Here is an 18,704-nt window from a genome sequence, read left to right as displayed (position 1 = left end):
TGGTGAAAAGCTGTATAAAATAAAGGGGCTCTTATATGAGTGCTCCCAATTCTCCCACTTTCCTAATTGATATTATTGCCGCAAGACAGTCTTCAGGGAAAGGTGAAGCTAACCATTTGAACAGTGGTCTCACTAAGATTGACAAAACTAGGTTGAGGGCCCACATAAGCATAGGTTTAAACTCTGGAGGAAATACTCTCCCTAGCCTATTCAGTCATCTAGATGTGGTAAGGTGAAAAAAATACAATAGAATTGTCTATAGATAGATGGAATGCACTAATGGCTGCTAGGTGCACCGTAAGAGAACTGAGTGAAATATCCCAGGTTTTTAAACAATCAAATGTAATCCAAAATCTCTGATATACTAGATTAAAGGGGTAAGAGTTGACGTCAATCAGATACAAATCTCTTCCATTGTGCATCATAAAATTTTCTTGTAGAACATTTCCTACTACTAATTAGGATTACTTGGACTTCAAACTAACATGATCTCTCTAATTCAGACATCTGTCTAAATACCAAACTGTCAGGTGGATGGATCAGGATGCCCAACTGTTCCTTTGTCTAGAGAGTTAAAAGGTCAGATGTTAGAGGCAGATGAATCAGAGGACGGATGGAAAAAATGGAAAGCCAAGATAATCGTGGCCATCTCAAAGCCACCAAAATAACTTTTGCTTTGATTGTTCTCAGTACCTTGGAAGAAGAGGAATTGGCAGGAATGTGTATATTAAGGTTTCTGACCATTGAAATTGAAAGGCAATCCATCAGAGAACCTGGACTCTGTCCTTTCCTTGCATAGAACTTCTGACATTTCTTGTTTGTGTCCGTTACAAACAGAATTACTGCTGGCTGACCTCAACAGCTAAAGACGGCTTGTACCTCCTAGTCAAAAAGCACTCATTCATGATCCCTGAAAAAATGCCTGCTGAGATCACCTGCTAGTGTGTTTTGTACACCCAGTAAGTGAACTGCTGACAGAGTGAGCTGATAGCATGTGCACCAATTCCAGAGTCTTATTACTTCTTTTCACAGGAGGGAAGAATATCCTTCTCCCTGTTTATGTAATATACTGCTATTGTGTTGTTTGACAATTTAAATGGACTGATTTGGAATAATTGGCAGAAATTGATTGCATGCATTGTAAACTGCTCTGAGTTCAAGTATGTTGATGTAATCCCAGATTCTTGTGGAATCCAAGTTCCTTGCACTAGGGGCCCATCTAGATGGCTTCCCATCCAAACAAAGATACAAACAACAAAGATGGAGTTTGTCATGTGTTGTTATGTAGGTGCATAATGCAATGTGACCTGGCAGACAGCTACAATATCCTACAGTTGTTCAAGGACTTGACTGCAGTTGATTTATTCGATGGACATGGTCTGAAACTTCTCACAAGGCAAATGAGCTTTGACGACCTTGGAGTCCAATCTCATTCCTACAAACTCGGTACTTTGCATTGTTCTTATTCTAAACCCCATATTTTGGCAGAAAAGAAGAGGAGTAGGCACTGACTCTTGAGCTTCTTAATAAGATCTCCCTTCAACTAGCCAGTCATCTAGATATGACTAGACTTATCCCTTTTTAACACAGATATTACTACTAACATCTTCATGAATACTCTGGCGTTGTCGATAGGCCAAATGGAAGCACTGTGTTGGTAGCAATCAGGATTGATAAATCTTAGGATCCTCTTGTGTGTTGGGTGTATATCTAGGTGAAAATAAGCATCTTTGAGATTGAGAACAATCTCCTTGAACTAGCAATGGAATTATTGAGGCTAAGATGATCATTCTGATTTTTAAATGACAAACTGAAGTGTTTAGCTGTCTCAGATCTAAAACGGGTCTTCAACCTCCTGTGAAGTAAGGACGTATCTGGAATAAAAGCCTCTCCTCCTGTTTTGAGGGGATAACTGTAACAGAGAAATTCTATGTCTTGTAGAAGAAATGTCTCAGTAGAGGGGTCCCTAAAAATGGACAAGGAGATGGATTGTAGGAGATAGAAGTGTGAATTTGTATTGTATGAAAGGCAGTAACAATTTCCAGTACCCTTTTGTCATGAATCCTCTGTAATTCCTCTAATGGAATTTGAATGGAGTCAGCAATGCTCTTCAGCAATTTGTGAAAGCATTTAAACTCATCAGGATATGAAGATGAGACTGGTACAACTACCTCATCAGGAGAAGAAAATAAAAGACTGAAGCTTCTCCTTCTAATTTAAGTAGTTTACAGGAGAAAAAATCCCCCGCAGTGGTTGCAACCCAAACATTGCAGTAACGTGGTGGTGCCCAAAAATCTAGAAGCTAAAGTTCACTGGAAACGGATGATAGTTTGAAACATAAGGATAATTAGTCTGGTTCACTTTTGTTTGTACTAAGAGAAATGTAAAAAAAACAAACAAACTGGTGAAGTAAGTAACTTGGATATTTTTAATTACTTCAGTTGAAATTTATCAAAGGTATTTTGTAACATAAGTGAAGAATTTTTTTTAAATATATGACACATGCCTTATTTTATTGGTATCTTTAAGGCTGGTGTGGTAACCATAATTCTGAATGTCTGAATTTTAATGGCATAACAATCAAATCTTGCATACATATTATATGTGACATGTTCAACTGAATGGAGAAATAATCCCAGATAATAACATTCAGTTGTTTCTCTGTTTCTTCACAGAGCACACAACTTCTAGGGTTGTGATCTTATTTACATAAATGAGGGACCTCTGGAATCATATTTCTCTGTATATGTACCACTTATAGAAAAAAATGTGGCTTAAGTTTTTAATTAAAAACAAGATTAAGACTTTTTAAATCAACAGGATTGCAGTTTGACAAAACAGAAGAAGAGAGGAAAGGAAGTGGAGTAGGACAGAAGGGAGGAGGAAGATGATTGGGAAAGGGCTGGCTGACTGATGGCTGGCTTCTCTGTTGCATGGTGCACATCAGAACTAATATGAATAGAAAGGGGGTCAGAGGGAAAACACACCTATATGGCAATAATCCAACACTATATAGTTAATGTCCATACCCCATTTTGAAGACAAAGTGCTACGTAGATAACTCTATCCCCTCTACCACTACTGGTACCATATAGAAGCCCACCTCCAGAAGTCCTGGTAGAGTCTAATGAAAAGGCACTCTGAATGCCTTATTCATCTTTCACATGAGCTTAAGTAAAATTCAAACATCCTCATAAGTTCCTGCTGTTCTGCGTAACAAACTCCTTTGCTGCTTTTCCAAACCGTTCGTGTGCGGAGAATCAGCAGTGGTTGTCTGAGGTCCTGTCAGTGACAGGACCGTGGCCAACGTTCCCTCTAAATTTTCTCTGTGCTGAGCAGGCTACAAACTCCACTGAGGACTACATTTTTGTCCTTGGGCAAACTTACACTTTGCTATTTAAGAAGAAACAAGCCCTTCACAGCACTGTGGGAGAGTAGACAATTGATTGCAATTGCTTTTCTGAGAGATTACAGTCAACTGTGTAAATAAATATTCCAGGACTGCTTAAAGTATGGATTATGTAAATGTGTATTTAAGGACTTCAGAAAATGCCTAGTTCTGACAGGGCCTACTACAAGACGGTATCATGAAAATGTGTGTCCAGGGAGTTTTAAAGTCATGTATTATTGTGCAGTATTGCGCCAATAGTGGAACATTCAGTTGGAAGCATGTCTCAAGCATTCCACTTCTAGCAAAGTTGATACCCATAATTAAGTAAGTTGTGAAGTGTTGCTAACAATTTTGTTCAAGATTCTACATTTCCACTTTCAGTGCCAAAACTTTAGTCATTCAGGGGTGTGAAAAAACACATCCCTGAGCGACAAAAGTTTTAGCGCTGAAAAGTGCCAGTATAGACAGCACTTTATTGCCGGGAGCTGTGCTCCCGGCGATAAAGCTACCACTCCTCGTTCTGGGTTATTATTTTTTATCACCAGGAGAGCTCTCCCTCAGCGATAAAGTACGCGCTGTAACATGGGCAGTGTAGACATACCTTTAGTCATTAAACTCAGGTCCATGGATGAAAGTAAAATTACCACATCTGGCATTACCTGTTACTCTATCACAAACAAAACAGATTTTTGCCATGTTTGTGCAATAATTAATCATTAAAAAAGGAAAAAAATGTCACATTACTGATATTTGAAAACCAGTTACTGTAACTGTTACTTTAGGAACTTCTGTGTCATGGTCAGGAGCTTCAGGTCTTGAGGGACCTCTCTACCATCCCTTCCCAGGAGCCCTTGCCACCCCCACTCCTTATCCTTTCTGGCTGGCCCTGAGAAGCAGAAAATGAGATGGGCTTCCCCACCCCTATCCCCAGCAGGACAGCACATCTGCCAACTATATCCAGTGGTGAGCTGGAGCCGGTTCACGGGAACCAGTTGTTAAATTTAGAAGCCAGCTTAGAACCGGTTGTTAAAGGGGTGGGCAAACTCCAGCCCACCTGAGCTCCCGGGTGGGGAGACTCCCCCTGCCCCTCCCCCGCCTTCCCCCACTCTCGCAGAGCCTCAGCATGCCGTGCCGCTGGCACCAGCGCTCTGGACCGCTCCTGGGTAGCTCTGCAGCTCCTGCCGCTTTGAGCGGCATAATAAGGGGGTGGGGCTGCGAGCTCCAGCGGGCCGCACGGCATCCATATGCACTGCCCTGAGCAGCATGGTAAGGGGGCCGGGCCGGGGCTGGGAGGAGGGGTTGGATAACGGGCAGGGAGCAGTTGGAGGGGGGAGGAGGGTCGGGGGGGGGGGCAGTCAGGGGACGGGGAAGGGTTGAGTAGGCGTGGGAGTTCCTGGGGTCTGTCGGGGTGGTGGTGGATGGTATCGGGGCAGTCAGGAGACAGGGAGTGTGGTGAATTGGGTAGGGAATGGACAGGGGACAAGGAGCGGGGGGGGGTTGATGGGTTGCGAGTTCTGAGGGGGGCAGTCGAGGGCAGGACGTGGGTGGGGGTCAGATGGGGGGGGGGGGACAGGCTGTTTTGGGAGGCACAGCCTTCCCTACCCAGCCCCCGATACAATTTTCAATCCCGATGTGCAGGACCGGCTTTAGGAAGTGCGCGGCCCAATTCGAACAATTTCGACAGGGCCCCAGTAGGGATGACTAAAAAAACAAAAACAAACAAACACACAAAAAAATATGTGGGGCTTGTACTCACCGGGTGGTACTCGGAGTCTTCGGCGGCACTGAAGGATCTGCCACCGAAGTGCCACCAAAGACCCAGAGTGAGTGAAGGACCCGCCACCAAAGTGCCGGTGAAGACCCGGTAGGTTGTTAAGTTTTTGGCAGCTCATCACTGACTATATCCTAATTCTGCGAACACTGCTCACCCCATTTGGGGTAACTTTCATCCTCTCTGCCCCTCACTATTCTGGTGGTTTTCCATTTTTCCACTGTTTGGCAGTGCCTCTACCACTTTCTTAACCCCGCTTCTACCCCATCCCTGATTTTGCCTATCTGCCCCTCTCCTTCCCCTGACTGTCTGTTTGACCCTCCTGTGTATACAGTTTTTCCCCAGGCACAAACTCAGCCCATCGCTCCTCTCCAGTGTGCCCCCTCTGCACCTTTTTAGCCCATATGAACAGAAGGCAGCCCGCATCATAATTCCAAGTAAGAGTAGAGTTAAGGCAGAGGCTTCAGCAGATGTTACTGAGCATGCTCAGATTTCTTAAACAAGTTCAGGAACAGAAAAGTAGCAAATTGCGCCAGAGAGCAGTTTGTGCCACACTCCCAGCTCCTGGCTGCACTCCCAGCCATGTGACATGGGCAGTGGATACAGGACAGATGCACGGCTATGTAGCCACACAGCTCACAGGGAATGTTGATGGTAGCAAACATAGCTATGCTACAAAGGACCAAGAGGAGGGCAACACAAACCTGTTTTTCATACACAAAAAGCAACCATTTACTCTCAGTCTGGTCTGTTTACTTTCATTCTCTTTTTTTTTTTTTTTTTTTTTAAGTTAAGTCGCTATGAGAGAGCAGTGTGTTGTCTCCCCCACCTATTACAGTCTGCACTGAACTGAATACAAAATAGCCATCCTTAGAGATTCAAAGGTGCAGTATATAGAAAACAGTCACATAGCTAAAATATACCACACAGATGAGATGCAAGCTACAGGAAAAGGCCCTACTCTTATGAGCTCAGCCTTCTATTAGAACTGATGGCCATGCTTCCAGAGGTGATGATGTGAAAGAGCTGTGGTCCCCAAAAGGCCCAGCAATAGTAGGACTTGAGTTCTATCCCATATGGTTGCACACTTGAACAGGAGGATGTGGCTCTCATTTCTGTTGTCAGAGTCCCATTCACCCTCCACCTTTCAGTCTCTCCACCCAACAGAGGCCAGAAAGAGAGCAAAAGGAAGGAGAAAAGAATAGCAAGAGTGGTAGGAGGGCAGTACCAAACATAGCCTATCTCAGGTAGGCCATCAAATAGTTAATTTCATGATCAGCTTCCATTTTGGCACTAACTCCTCTCTCACTGCGTCCTTCCATATTCCCATCTTCACGTAATTTGGAACAAACCAAAGCTTGAGTAGCAAAGTGGTATGAGGCAACATAAAAAAAAAAATCATAATGGGAGTTGCACAAATGCTTAAAGACACCACCTAGGAAATGGAAGAAGTACTTTTTATCCAAGCACATTATCTTTGTCCCTATAGGGAATATTGACTTTTCTATTTTAAAGACAGGAATGATCTGAGTAACTGGAAAAAGCCATGGTGCTCTGCATCTCTTTTCACTAGAATCCCAAATACCCTTTTCCTAGTTAAATATCAGCACGTTTACAATTACATACATATTCCAAATCAAACTTTGCATTGATTGTATGTGGGGTTCAAGTTGTTAAAATCTCCAAGTCTACTGTAAAATAACTAGCATTTTCCTAATCAAATACCTCTGTTTCCCCAGGGTCGTCATCTTCTTCTTCTTTTTCTTCATTAATAAACCACTCAAGATCCTTTTCAAAATCATCCTCATATTCTGCACTTTCTGTTGAGTCACCAGCCTCTCTTAAGTCATTAGTATCTTTCTTGTCACTCATTTTGGCTTTGTGTTACAGCAATGCTACAAGAGGGGAAAATATTCTTATTTTCACAAGACTTTTATTGACACACAACAATATACTGTTGATACCTGTGGCATATAGGTAAAGTGGTGGACAATACCACTGCCTAGCTATTTCTACAGCACCTTACAAGAGAGGATCCCAATGGGGTTTCCATCGTGAATGGATTTAGCCTTTCAACCCCTGTAAAGTAGGGAGATATTTTCATTCCCACCTGTAAAATGGGGATCTGAGGCACTGAGAAGCAAGCTGACTCAGCCACAGTCTTAAAGAAAGTTACTGGCAGAGGTAGGAAGAGAACCCATGATCTCCTAACTTCTAGTCCCTATTCTTTAACCATTAGACCATTTTTGCATGTGTACCTACAGCACTGGTACCAGATAACATCTCTCCTACTGCTTTGTTGTTTTCTCTCTCTCAATAGCTATAAAAACAGCAGGGGAGATGTTTCATTTATTATAACAAGACTGGGGAGGGCAATTCTGCCTGTGGCAATGGCAATGGCAATATATTTATTTCCTTAACATGTTAGCAGCATAGGCACCACCAGTTCGTTCAAAGAAGGTCTAGCCTCTACTGAAACAATTCCCACAGGTTAAAGACAACGCAGCAAAGAACTGGGGCCCACAAGTCCTAGAAGAGACCTTTCATAGCTTCCCATAGAGCAGAGTATTCAAAACAAGAAGAGCCTGATGCATCAGACACTTGACTGACATCAGTGAGAGTCCTAAATCCAAAGCAGCTGTAGAATCAAACTCCAACTAACTGGTTCCCATTTAAAATATGTATTTAAAAATGCCTCTGTTTCCTGTGTAAACAACAGGATTTAAGTGTGGGGGTAAAAACATGTCTTTGAAAGAGTTGAGCATGAGGTAATTTTAAAATTAGATTACCAAACTATCAAAATTGATAACTCAGAGAAACAACAATTGCATGGAATTATTAACTAATTGTTTCTCATCTGAGTAGTTCAGGGAATACAAAAGCCAAAAATAGAATTATTGATAGCTATTAATTTGTTAGACTAGGGAGGTGGTCCCACATTCTACCACCAAGAATTCTTTTCTAAAGCATTAGGAAATGCCAACCAACCAAAGAAACAACTTTAAAATAAATGAAAAGTTTTTATTAAAATTAGTTATGAAAGTAAATTAAAAACAAAAGAAAATATTATTATTCAAAAATTAGCAGGTAAGGATTACATAAATGTAAATAAATAAGTGATACAATATATTGACTGTGCAAAAGAAACCATATTAAAATAGAGTATACATTCTAAAACTACATCAAAAATCAAAGCATCAACTAGGTCAAAGGATACCATAAAGCAAGTATAAGTTAAACAAATAACCACAAATTAAAAATCTATGTCATTCCATTAGTCATTCAGGATACAATACCACTTTGAAAAATCAACTAAGAAAAGAGTACAGTATGACTGAAAAAGGCAGCACTACAAATCCTTAATATAACACAAAATCATACTTAAAGAAACAGTACTTTACAGGTAAATACAGATTTGAATGAGGCAACTGAGTCACAAAATAAATGCAGGCAAATCCACTTCACTCCACCAGGTTTCTATGAACTAACATACTTGAGCTATATCACAGTCTAAACTGAATTAGGAATTGAATAAAACAAGGCAATACAATTTTAGCATTTTAAACTAAACAAGCTTTAGTAAAGCCAAGTAGTAACTTCTTTTGAATGCTCTCAGGAAAATACTTTTTAAACTGACTGGGAGTCAAAAAAATAACTTCAAATGATGTGACCACTGTAAGCACAATACTAATGTTTAGTGTACACACATGCATAATTATTGTTACAATTTTCACAAGACATTTCAATAGCAAAATAGAATAGCTACAATAGCGTAAGGATTAAGCCGAAAGGCGTGAAAGGTATAATTACTATGAAATACAGCAGTGTAAAGTTAAGGCTTAAGTCAAGAACAATGAAGTAAGGTGTCTTTAAGAAGCAATGTTGGGTGCAAAAATTCAGTCCCAGTTAATCTATCTAGAGGAAGAGCATGTTTTGTGAAAATTTTTAACAGTCTAGAGTGAATGCTGGAAATTTAAGACACCAAAGGAATATCAAAATTCAACTTGCTCTCAGAGCTTGAGTTAGACAAAAATTTCATTCACAGTTGGAGGTTTCTCTCAAACTAAAAGACAGACAGCAATTGGTAGTTTTCATAATTTTAGAATGAATTCTGATAGGACCTTTTTTAAACAGGATAAGTATAGACAAAGGTGTTCCAGACTACACTACAGTAGAAATGAAATGGAGAGTATGAAAAGTTATTCTCTCTCTCTCTGCACACACAGCAGCATGAACAGCAAATTTTGAAGCAGGAGGGTGAAATAGAAATTACCTGTCACTTGTTCACTCACACAGACACAGGCAAGAGCAGTGACTGTTAGTTTGGCAAAGTAGGTATGAAAGGGAAATAGACAGAAAGGCAGTCAGAGTAGGGGTTTAAGTAGTTAAGCCTTTAAAGCAGTTTAAACTGGAATAAAAAGCAGCAGACTAGTAACACTAATTCTAAAAGGTACAACAACACAGCAAAGGCTCAGTTTAAAGCATATAGCATAAAACAAGGTGAAATTATAAGCATTTGGTTAGCATCTTTAAAGAACAGCCAACATATTATAATAAGCATGGGCAATGATGAAATCAGCCTTAAAAGCATACGAATACAACTGTACCTGTGCACGAACACAGTGCTGGTTAAAACAGTACTTTAGGTGCTACAGCAAAGCTTATTTCTCGCAATTCTAAGAACCTAATTTTTGGTTGTTACCATGGAAAGGAATTTAGGTTTCTATTATGCTGACTGCAGTAAGCGTCTTATTCTTTGGACTTATTCACAATCTGTCTTTCAGTTATTGGAACAGAATAGTTTGGCAATATTCCAATGGAAGTTTTAAACCTGGAATTATGTAACACAGTGATTTGGTCCAATTGGTTGATTATATGGGAAAGCAACATAGTTCTTTCCCCAAGGAACTTCTGGTCTTCCTTCAGAGTCCAGAGTTCACCTATGGGTTTTCTGAGGGGAAAACGATGATTGCCCAGTCTCTATACTGAAGCAAGATTGTTTTATCTCACCATTCAGTTTAGAGACTGATAGCTCTTGAGCAAGATGGATTTTGGTGATGTCTCCATTTCTTTAGGAAGGCAACCTCCTTCCTAACGCTGGTTTCTGCTAGGAATGTATGCCTGGGACCAAATTTTCCAAGGACGTTATTCCTGAAGGCAGGGCCGGCTCTAGGTTTTTTGCCGCCCCAAGCAAAAAAAATTTTGGCTGCCCCCGTCCCAGCCGTGGGCTCCTCGCTGCACCCCACTGCAGCCCCAGCCCTGGGCTCACCCACCCACACCTCCTGCAACCTCAGCTCTGGGCTCCCTCATTCCCCCCCCCCCCCCCCCCCACACACCTCCTGCCGCCTCAGGCCTGGGCTCTCCCCCTTCCCCTCCTTCCGCTGCAGCCCTGGGTCACTTGTAACTCGCTCCCACGGCAGGTCATTCAGCAGGAATTTTAGATGTGCACAGAACACAGACAGGATTGGTTCCCATATGGTTACAGAACTGCAGTAAAGTGGAACAATTTTCAGCTTGTGTGATTGGAGGATATCTGGATGCATGTTATAAGACTGTCCTACATAAATGAAGAAAAGTTGAGGTGCCTTTATTATTCTTTTGTTCCACTCTTTCTTTCTATGGGGAATTTGCCAATGCAATATCACTGTCTTCCTTTTAAACAAACAAACAAGGCAATGGCTGTTGAAAATAACAATTCCAGTCCTAACAACCACTGAGAAGCATTTCTTGCTCAATTTATTCTACTTTTTCTACAGCAAGTTACAGTGGATCAGTATATTTGATTTGGGAGAAATGAAGTAACAGCCGCCCAAACTGAGCTTGAGCATTCCAGATTTGAACACCTCAAAATTCAGGAAGGCAGGTGCTGGGGGGAGGGGGAGCCTGTGGCACCGCGGGGGAGCACGGCAGCATGTATGCAGCAGTGTGTCTGGTGCTGCACGGAGACAGACACTCTGGTCTGAGTGGCACGGTAAGGGGGGCTGGGGGGGGGTTCGATGGGGTGGAGGTTTGGGGGGGCAGTCAGGGGCAGGGAGAAGGGGGGTTAGATGGGTCAGGGGGATAGGCGGGGAGCTAACCAAGTAACTACAGCTCCCAGGGCCCCCTGTTGGTTCTCAGCTCCCATGCTGGATCCCTGCCACCTCTGCAAATGGGCTGCCCCAAGCACGTGCTTGCTTTGCTGGTGCCTAGAGCCGCCCCTGTCTGAAGGACTCAATTAAGAGTACCTCTCTCTCAGGAGATGAAACGTTATCCTTACGCTAAGGTGACTCACTTCAGCTAGAAGTGACAACAGTTCATGGGATCAGGCAGCTTCTTTGTAGTAGGAGCATTGAGCTTTGGTAGGCAGATGGTACCCTTGCTGGTACAGTTATAGCTACCCTTGGCTGGCATAGGTCCAATTATTTTATAGGTATTGTTTCCCATTGAAATATATAGATGGAGATGGTTCCTATCCAAAAAACAGTTATATCTGATTGTTCACCGTCCCACTGAATAGTTTCAAGTTTTGGGGGAAGCAATGTGCTGATCACATTGCTGGAAATCTGTCTTTTCAATGACAGGTTAGGAAGAGCTGCCCTATGTGTGTGCGCCCAGGAGAGGGCGTTGTGGTCTGGCAAAAGTCTATCTTTCAGTCACAGAATCAACTGAAAGCAGGGGTGGGCAAACTTTTTGGGCCGAGGGCCACATCAGGGTGGGGAGATTGTATGCAGGGCCAGGGCAGGGGGTTGGGGTGCAGGAGGGAGTGCGGGGTGTGGGAGGGGGTTAGGTGTGCAGGAAGGGGCTCAGGGCAAGGGATTGGGGCAGAGGAAGGGTGCGGGGTTTATGAGGGGGCTCAGGGAAGGGAGTTGGGGTGCAGGCAGGGTGCGCGGTGCAGGCAGGGAGTTGGGAGGCAGGGTGCAGGAGGGGTTTGGGCTCCGGGGTGGCAGCGGCGTGCCTGCCCTGGCCCCAGCCCCACGCCACTCAAGGAAGCGCTGCGGCCTCTGGGGGAGGGGGGTGGAAGGCCACGCCTCCAGGTACCTCCCCCGAAGCTCCCATTGGCCGTAGTTCCCCATTGCCGGCCAATGGGAACTGTGGGGGGGCGGTGCCTGGAGGCAAGGACTCGGGGGCTGCAGGGACATCGGGCCCGCCGCTGATGAAAGTGGTGCGGGGCCTGCGGCGCCACGGGGGGCAATCCCATGGCACCACGGGGGGCAATCCCGCGGGCGGGATTCAAAGCCCTGAGGGGCCGGATCCGGCCCGCGGGCCGTAGTTTTCCCACCCGTGATTTAAAAGTCTTTAGTAATTGTGCCGTTTATTCTTCTCATAAAGTTCTACATAGTTATAATAATCCTTTCACATTCTGTGATATGTTAGTGCAGCTTTCTTAAAGTTTTAATTTTGGAGTTCAATATTCATTCTTTACTCAAATATTTTCCAAAAGGAATTTATCTATATCCGCTTTAAATATAGGAATGTTATCACACAAATGTTGATAATAATAAATTATTGAAGTTGATTAAGTATATAAAGTTCAACTTTCTATTCCTAATAATCAGAAATACTGCTTTACTACTTTATATTTTATTCTGGATAATTTTACATTTACTAGGTAAGTACAACCAAGTAAATCAAAGCACAACTTAGTAAGATGAAGTAATAATATTCAACTATAAGTTAATTCTTAGTCACAGTCTCATACTTAAGAGCATAAGAAAGGTCATACTGGGTCAGACCAAAGGTCCATCTAGCCCAGTATCCTGTCTTCCGACAGTTGCCAATCCCAAGTGCCCCAGGGGGAATGAATAGAACAGGTAATCATTAAGTGATCCATTCCCTGTCGCTCATTCCGTTTCTGGCAAACAGAGGCTAGGGACACCATCCCTGCCCATCCTGGCTTTACCATTAAACTTCTAACCCAATATTTCATGTTAACATCTTATAACAAATTGCATATTAATGAGTTATGGACCCCAACATAGAGTAGAGATACTTTGTAAACTAGCTGGTACATATGAAAAGAGCATGGGTTAGTAGAACTAGGATATCAGAGACAGATCCCATTCCTTCTTTCCTTCCCATCCTGTTTCCCTCCATCCTCATTTCCATCTGGTACTACCACCTTGTGACTAACATAGCTCATTGCTGAGGGTTGGTATTTTGACAGTGGAGCTAACTGAATAACAGTGAATAAGATGGTGACACACAGATATGTTACCCTCTGGTTAGAAAGAAGTAGATTAAGATTACTATTTGAATTTATTAAAAAACTTCGCACACGAGGCCTTACTGCACATTTACACATTTGTTGCTAGCTTTCAGATAACACCATCCACATCACTATTAGAGGAGAAATGACATCATTTGGATATCAATTCAGAAAAACTGGGAAAAGGGTTGAGAGCCAAAGTTACAATTTTTCTGCACAGAGGCAAGAATCACTCATATGGTGGGAGTTACCAGACTGTCAGCAAAGCACAGAGTAAACAATTTATTAATGACAAGATTGGGCCATCCCTTTGAGGCTGCACGTTGCAGTATCCTTTCACCAGCTACTGGGCAGCTGCTGACAATGCATGGAAAACAGTCTTTTTATGGTTTTGCCTACACATTCTAGATCTTCAGTTCCTTGTTCCTTATTTCTAATGGTATCTATATAAATGCAGGATATTGGGATTGTTTAAAAGTTTCTTTTCCTGCACCTTGTAGCTTCTGCTACAACCTGGAGGTTGCCCCTGAGTGTCTCATGGTAGTGCAATGCATTAACAGATCTTTAAGTAGCAAAAGTTTGCAATACAATATAGACTACAAGAATTAGCTGTGTGACCCTTTCATGCCCCAAGAAGATCCTGGAAATAGTGAGATGGCTATTACTTCCTCCTCATGTTCAGTCAAAATCCTCAGTTTCTAACATCAAAATTTGTTGCGCTGGTGATTATTATGTCACAAAGGATTATGATTAACTGAAGAAAAAAAGAGCAAGACAACCAATATCCTGCTTACTCATGTATACATGTCTCTAATTCAATGCAAATAATATAAGAATGTAATTTTCACCTTGAGATATTAATAAACATTAGGGATTTCAGAGTTATGCTGTAGTTCCCCCAGAAATTGTAGCTGTATTCATATCCCCCTACACACATCACAACATGACCGTATGACTCAAGTGCAGAAGTATGCACACACATTTGCCTTGGTTGGTTCACATTTGAATGCTGGAGTTCAAATGAAGTCCAAAACTCAAAGTGGAGCTCAGCCAAAAAACAGAGTTTTTTCGAGTTCCACCCAAATAGGCACTATGCTTGTGTGAAACTTGCAGTGAACCTGGCCTGAGTTTCCGACTTGTACAATTCTGCATAATCACAATACAAAATGCTGCATATGTTCACTTTAATGAGTGATGTCTTTTAATCACAATACTGTGCAAAATTCAGCTCATTTATACAGTGTCTTTTGAGAGGAACAAAATGTATTCTATTAGAAAGGATCACAGCATAGATCCTACATTCATGATTGAGAGGGCACTTTCAATTTAAGGACCTGATCTTGCAAGAACATATTTAAAAATTTTATTAAAAGTTAATGTTCAAAATTAAATATACACAAGTTAAGAGGGAAGATACTATACATCTGGGGTCAGGCTTGAGTTATGAGGAATTACAGGTATCCATTACAAGGATCACAAGATACATACATATCACATAACCAGCATAGACCCAGATTGGGGTGTGGGAGTTTTTAAAAAAAACACCAAGGAGTCTGGGTAACTCCCTGCTCTCCATGTGTCAGTATATAATGCCTGCATCTGTAACTTTCACTCTATGCATCCAAAGAAGTGAGGTTTTTACTCACGAAAGCTTATGCCCAAATAAATCTGTTAGTCTTTAAGGTGCTACCAGACTCCTTGTTGTTTTTGTAGATACAGACTAACACGGCTACCCCCTGATATTAGGCTATTTGAGTTATCCAAGCATGGGTGAGGAACCTGTAATAATTAAAAAATTATTTGGATGCATCTTTTGTACTTGTCTACATTGCCATTCTATAGAACCATATGAGAGACACTCAAAATGCTTTAAAAAAAAGGAATTAAACCTTTCGAGTCTAATGTTCAGAAGGCAAATTTTACCTCTATTTTACAGATGAAGCCACAAGGCAATGAGTCAGGAATAGCACCTGAACTCCCATCCTCTGCTAACCACTAGATGTTGCTTCTGATCAAAAACCAATTTTACTTTAAAAGTTAAATTTGAGAGCTAAGCAGTCCCAAATTATGTATGGTGCTTTATTCTTGGACAAAAACTGATTGAGAAATTAAGAAATAGAACAAATGAAAACAGGGCACTACTCATTCAATATGTTTTAGTCTTCTCCATCACCTGATGTAAACCAGCATAGCTCCACTGACTTTCACTAGAGCTAAGCTGACTTACACCAGGTAAGGATCTCTCTCCTTCAAGTGCAGTTAGCAAGCACCTTGCCCTGCAGAAGGGTGAACTGGAGTATCTAATGCGACTTCTGTCTCTATTGTACTGTAATTCTCAATCAGCACAGTAAAGTAAAAAAATAACTGTTTTATTTAGTTGGATAATAATCATTAAAACACAAAAAAGTTACACACAGACCACCACATTCAGCTGTAAAAGCTCATCACTTAGGCCAGGTCTATATTTAAAAGTTTTGCTGGCTTATTATGCCTGTTAAAGGTGTGATTTTTTTATGACTCAGCTATATAAGCAAAAGTATGCTTTTGCCAGTATAGTTTATTCTTCTCACCAATATAGACGTACTGGCAAAATTTTCATGCATAGACAAGCCTTTAGATGGTAAGGTCTTCAGATTACTGGCTGTCTTTGTTATATGTTTGTACAGTGCTTAGCACCATAATACAATTAAGAAATAAAAATAAAATCATGGTAGGGACTTGACATGCACAAAGTCAGAAATTCAACATTTATAAAGTTGCAAAGTTCTAAGCACAACCTAAACGCTATCACATTGCACAGGGTACACAAAACAAAAAAGTTATTGCCTTAACAAAAAAATTACTATGTATGAACAAAGGGGTGCAGAGGGGAGACTAATCATTACCATAATTTTGCATTAAGTTCATGAGACTAACCCTTTGGTAGACTTCGCAAGTTATCTGCCTCACTAATACAAAGCAGCTGTAAAGACTATAATGCTCTGGATAGTTTTAAGAACATTTCCAGTCTGCCTCTCAGACATTTTTTTTTTCTGGCTCCTAGAAATAAAATCACAAGACACTATATGTTTATAACACCTTCCTCCCAAGCTATTGCAATGTGCAACAAATTCATTAACAAATTAAGAGCAAGTATCCCCAGGCACTAACTCCATTTTACCTATGTGGAGAAACTGGAGCATGGAGTGCTGACAGTGGCTTGCCCAGCACATGAGTTGCAATGCAAAGCCAAGCACGAACCCCTGTCACCTCCAGCAGGCTCCAGCCCCGTGCTGGGAGCACCCGGCCCCCAGGGGGATCTCCAATTTACCTTCCTCCACCGTATGAATGTTCACACTGCAAAGGAGCCAGTCGCCACCTCCCAGCCGGAGATAAGCTGCCTAGTTAGACTCATAGGACTTTAAGGTCAGAAGGGACCATTATGATCTTCTAGTCCAGGGGATGGCAACCTTTCAGGAGTGGTGTGCCGAGTCTTCATTTATTCACTCTAATTTAAGGTTTCGCGTACCAGTAATACACTTTAATGTTTTTAGAAGGTCTCTTTCTATAAGTCTAGAATATATAACTAAACTATTGTTATATGTAAAGTAAGTAAGTAAGGTTTTTAAAACGTTTAAGAAGCTTCGTTTAAAATTAAAATGCAGAGCCCCACCCCCGGACAGGTGGCCAGGACCTGGGCAGTGAGAGTGCCACTGAAAATCGACACGCGTGTCGCCTTCGGCACGCATGCCATAGGTTGACTAGCCCTGTTCTAGTCTGACCTCCTGCACAATGCAGGCCACAGAATCTCACCCACCCACTCCTGTATCAAACCCCTGAACTATGTCTGAGCTACTGAAGACCTCAACTTGTGGTTTAAAGACTTCAGGTGACCCCTGCCCCATGCTGAAGAGGAAGGCGAAAACCCCCCATGGCCTCTGCCAATCTGCCCTGGAGGAAAATTCCTTCCCGACCCCAAATATGAATATCAGCTAAACCCTGAGCATGTGGGCAAGACTCACCAGCCAGGCATTCTCTGTAGTAACTCAGACCCCCTCCCATCACAAGCCACTGGGCATATTTACCGCTAATAGTCAAAGATCAATTAATTGCCAAAATTAGGCTAGCCCATCATACCATCCCCTCCATAAACTTATCAAGCTTAGTCTTGAAGCCAGGAATGTCTTTTGCCCCCACTGCTCCCTGCGGCTAAGCGCATTAGCGGCGAGCGCAGGGCCCACCCCACGGGCTGTACCGCGCAGCCGGGTCACGGCGGCGGTCTGGCGCGAAGCCCCCCTGCGTCTCCAGGGCGCCCGCTCCCCCCCCAGCGCAGGGAGCGGCGCGGGGCGCAGCAGCCGCAGGGGCCGGAGGAGGGCGGCTCCCCGCTCTCACCTTTGGAGTCGGGCGGGCTCCAGGCAGATCAGGGAGCCCGGCTCTGCTCCGCTCCGCGCAAAAGGAACCGGGGGAGGGGGACGCGCTGGGAGCCAGGACGCCGGGGTTCTGCGCCCGGCTCCGCCGCCCGCCGGCTGCCCGTCCCATCAGCTCCCTGTGCCTCGGGCTCCGCCCCTCCCTCGCCTGCGCACTGTGCCGGGAGCCCTCAGCGACTGGCGTTGCCATGGTAGCAGCAACCAGCCCCAGCTCCCCTCACTCACCTGTAGAGCCCAGCGCTGAAACGGCGGGTCAAAGGGGCCAAACTTGTCTCGCTGTTCCGTTGCCTAAGCAACAAAGAGAGGGCGGGTGAAGTCTCGTGAGAAAATAGACGAGAGGTCTGCTCGTCCCGGTTTCCATGGAGACCTAGATAACTACTAAGCTAGGTAGAGGCGGGAGTGCCGCCATCTTGGATGCTGGCCAGGGCCACCCAGAGCAGGTGTGTTAGCGCTAGAGCTCACACAGGCTGTGACCTCCCCTCCAGCTGCCCTGCCTTGGGGCGCTGCACCTCCCCCCGCTCCAAGCCTGCTTTCCTAGGGAAGCCCCCCGTGCAGCCAGACATGCAGCCCCAGGCTGACCTCTCACACCACATGTGGCCCTTAAGGCCTTTGCCTCAAGGCACAAGGTGACCAAGCACCCGACCCAGTGCCCGGTTGTAGACTGCACCCAGCATCAAGAGTCAGGGGCCAGAAATCATGAGATTTAAAATATAACCACCACTGGGAATTTCCCTCCCCTCTTGGGTTTCTGAGCTGTTGTTAGGTTCCACGCTGGGCATGGTTTCAAGCCTCTTGTTAACCAAGGGGCACAGAAAATTACTTTTTCAAAGAAAAAGAAAAAAGTAAGCCCAATCTCCCAAAATTGCAGGAACTGGGGCTTTAAGGAAACCTTGAATGTTACAAGACTGGTGATAAAATCCTGACTTAGTAACTGGCCTAGCAGCCTTCCCC

General features: G+C 43.4%; 1 protein-coding gene across 5 annotated transcripts in view; it reads right to left on the bottom strand.

Moving 5' to 3' along the window:
- The window catches only part of CCDC181 (coiled-coil domain containing 181), a 28,834-nt gene extending 10,569 nt beyond the window's left edge, over positions 1-18,265 (bottom strand). For 2 of the 5 annotated variants that reach the window (XM_034789576.1, XM_034789580.1), the window contains exons 1-2: positions 17,719-17,850; positions 6,888-7,057 (exon numbers count right to left, since the gene is read on the bottom strand). In XM_034789576.1, coding sequence (XP_034645467.1) covers positions 6,888-7,034 — 147 coding nt within the window. In that variant the 5' untranslated portion in view covers positions 7,035-7,057; positions 17,719-17,850. The other 3 variants (XM_034789560.1, XM_034789569.1, XM_034789579.1) reach the window with 2 other exon arrangements.
- Between the last annotated feature and the right edge of the window lie 439 nt (positions 18,266-18,704).

This window comes from Trachemys scripta, chromosome 1, assembly GCF_013100865.1.
Source record: "Trachemys scripta elegans isolate TJP31775 chromosome 1, CAS_Tse_1.0, whole genome shotgun sequence".
Classification (NCBI taxonomy): Eukaryota; Metazoa; Chordata; order Testudines; family Emydidae; genus Trachemys; species Trachemys scripta.
The sequence above is the reverse complement of the archived record's forward strand: the minus strand, read 5'-3'. Positions and strand labels throughout refer to the sequence as shown.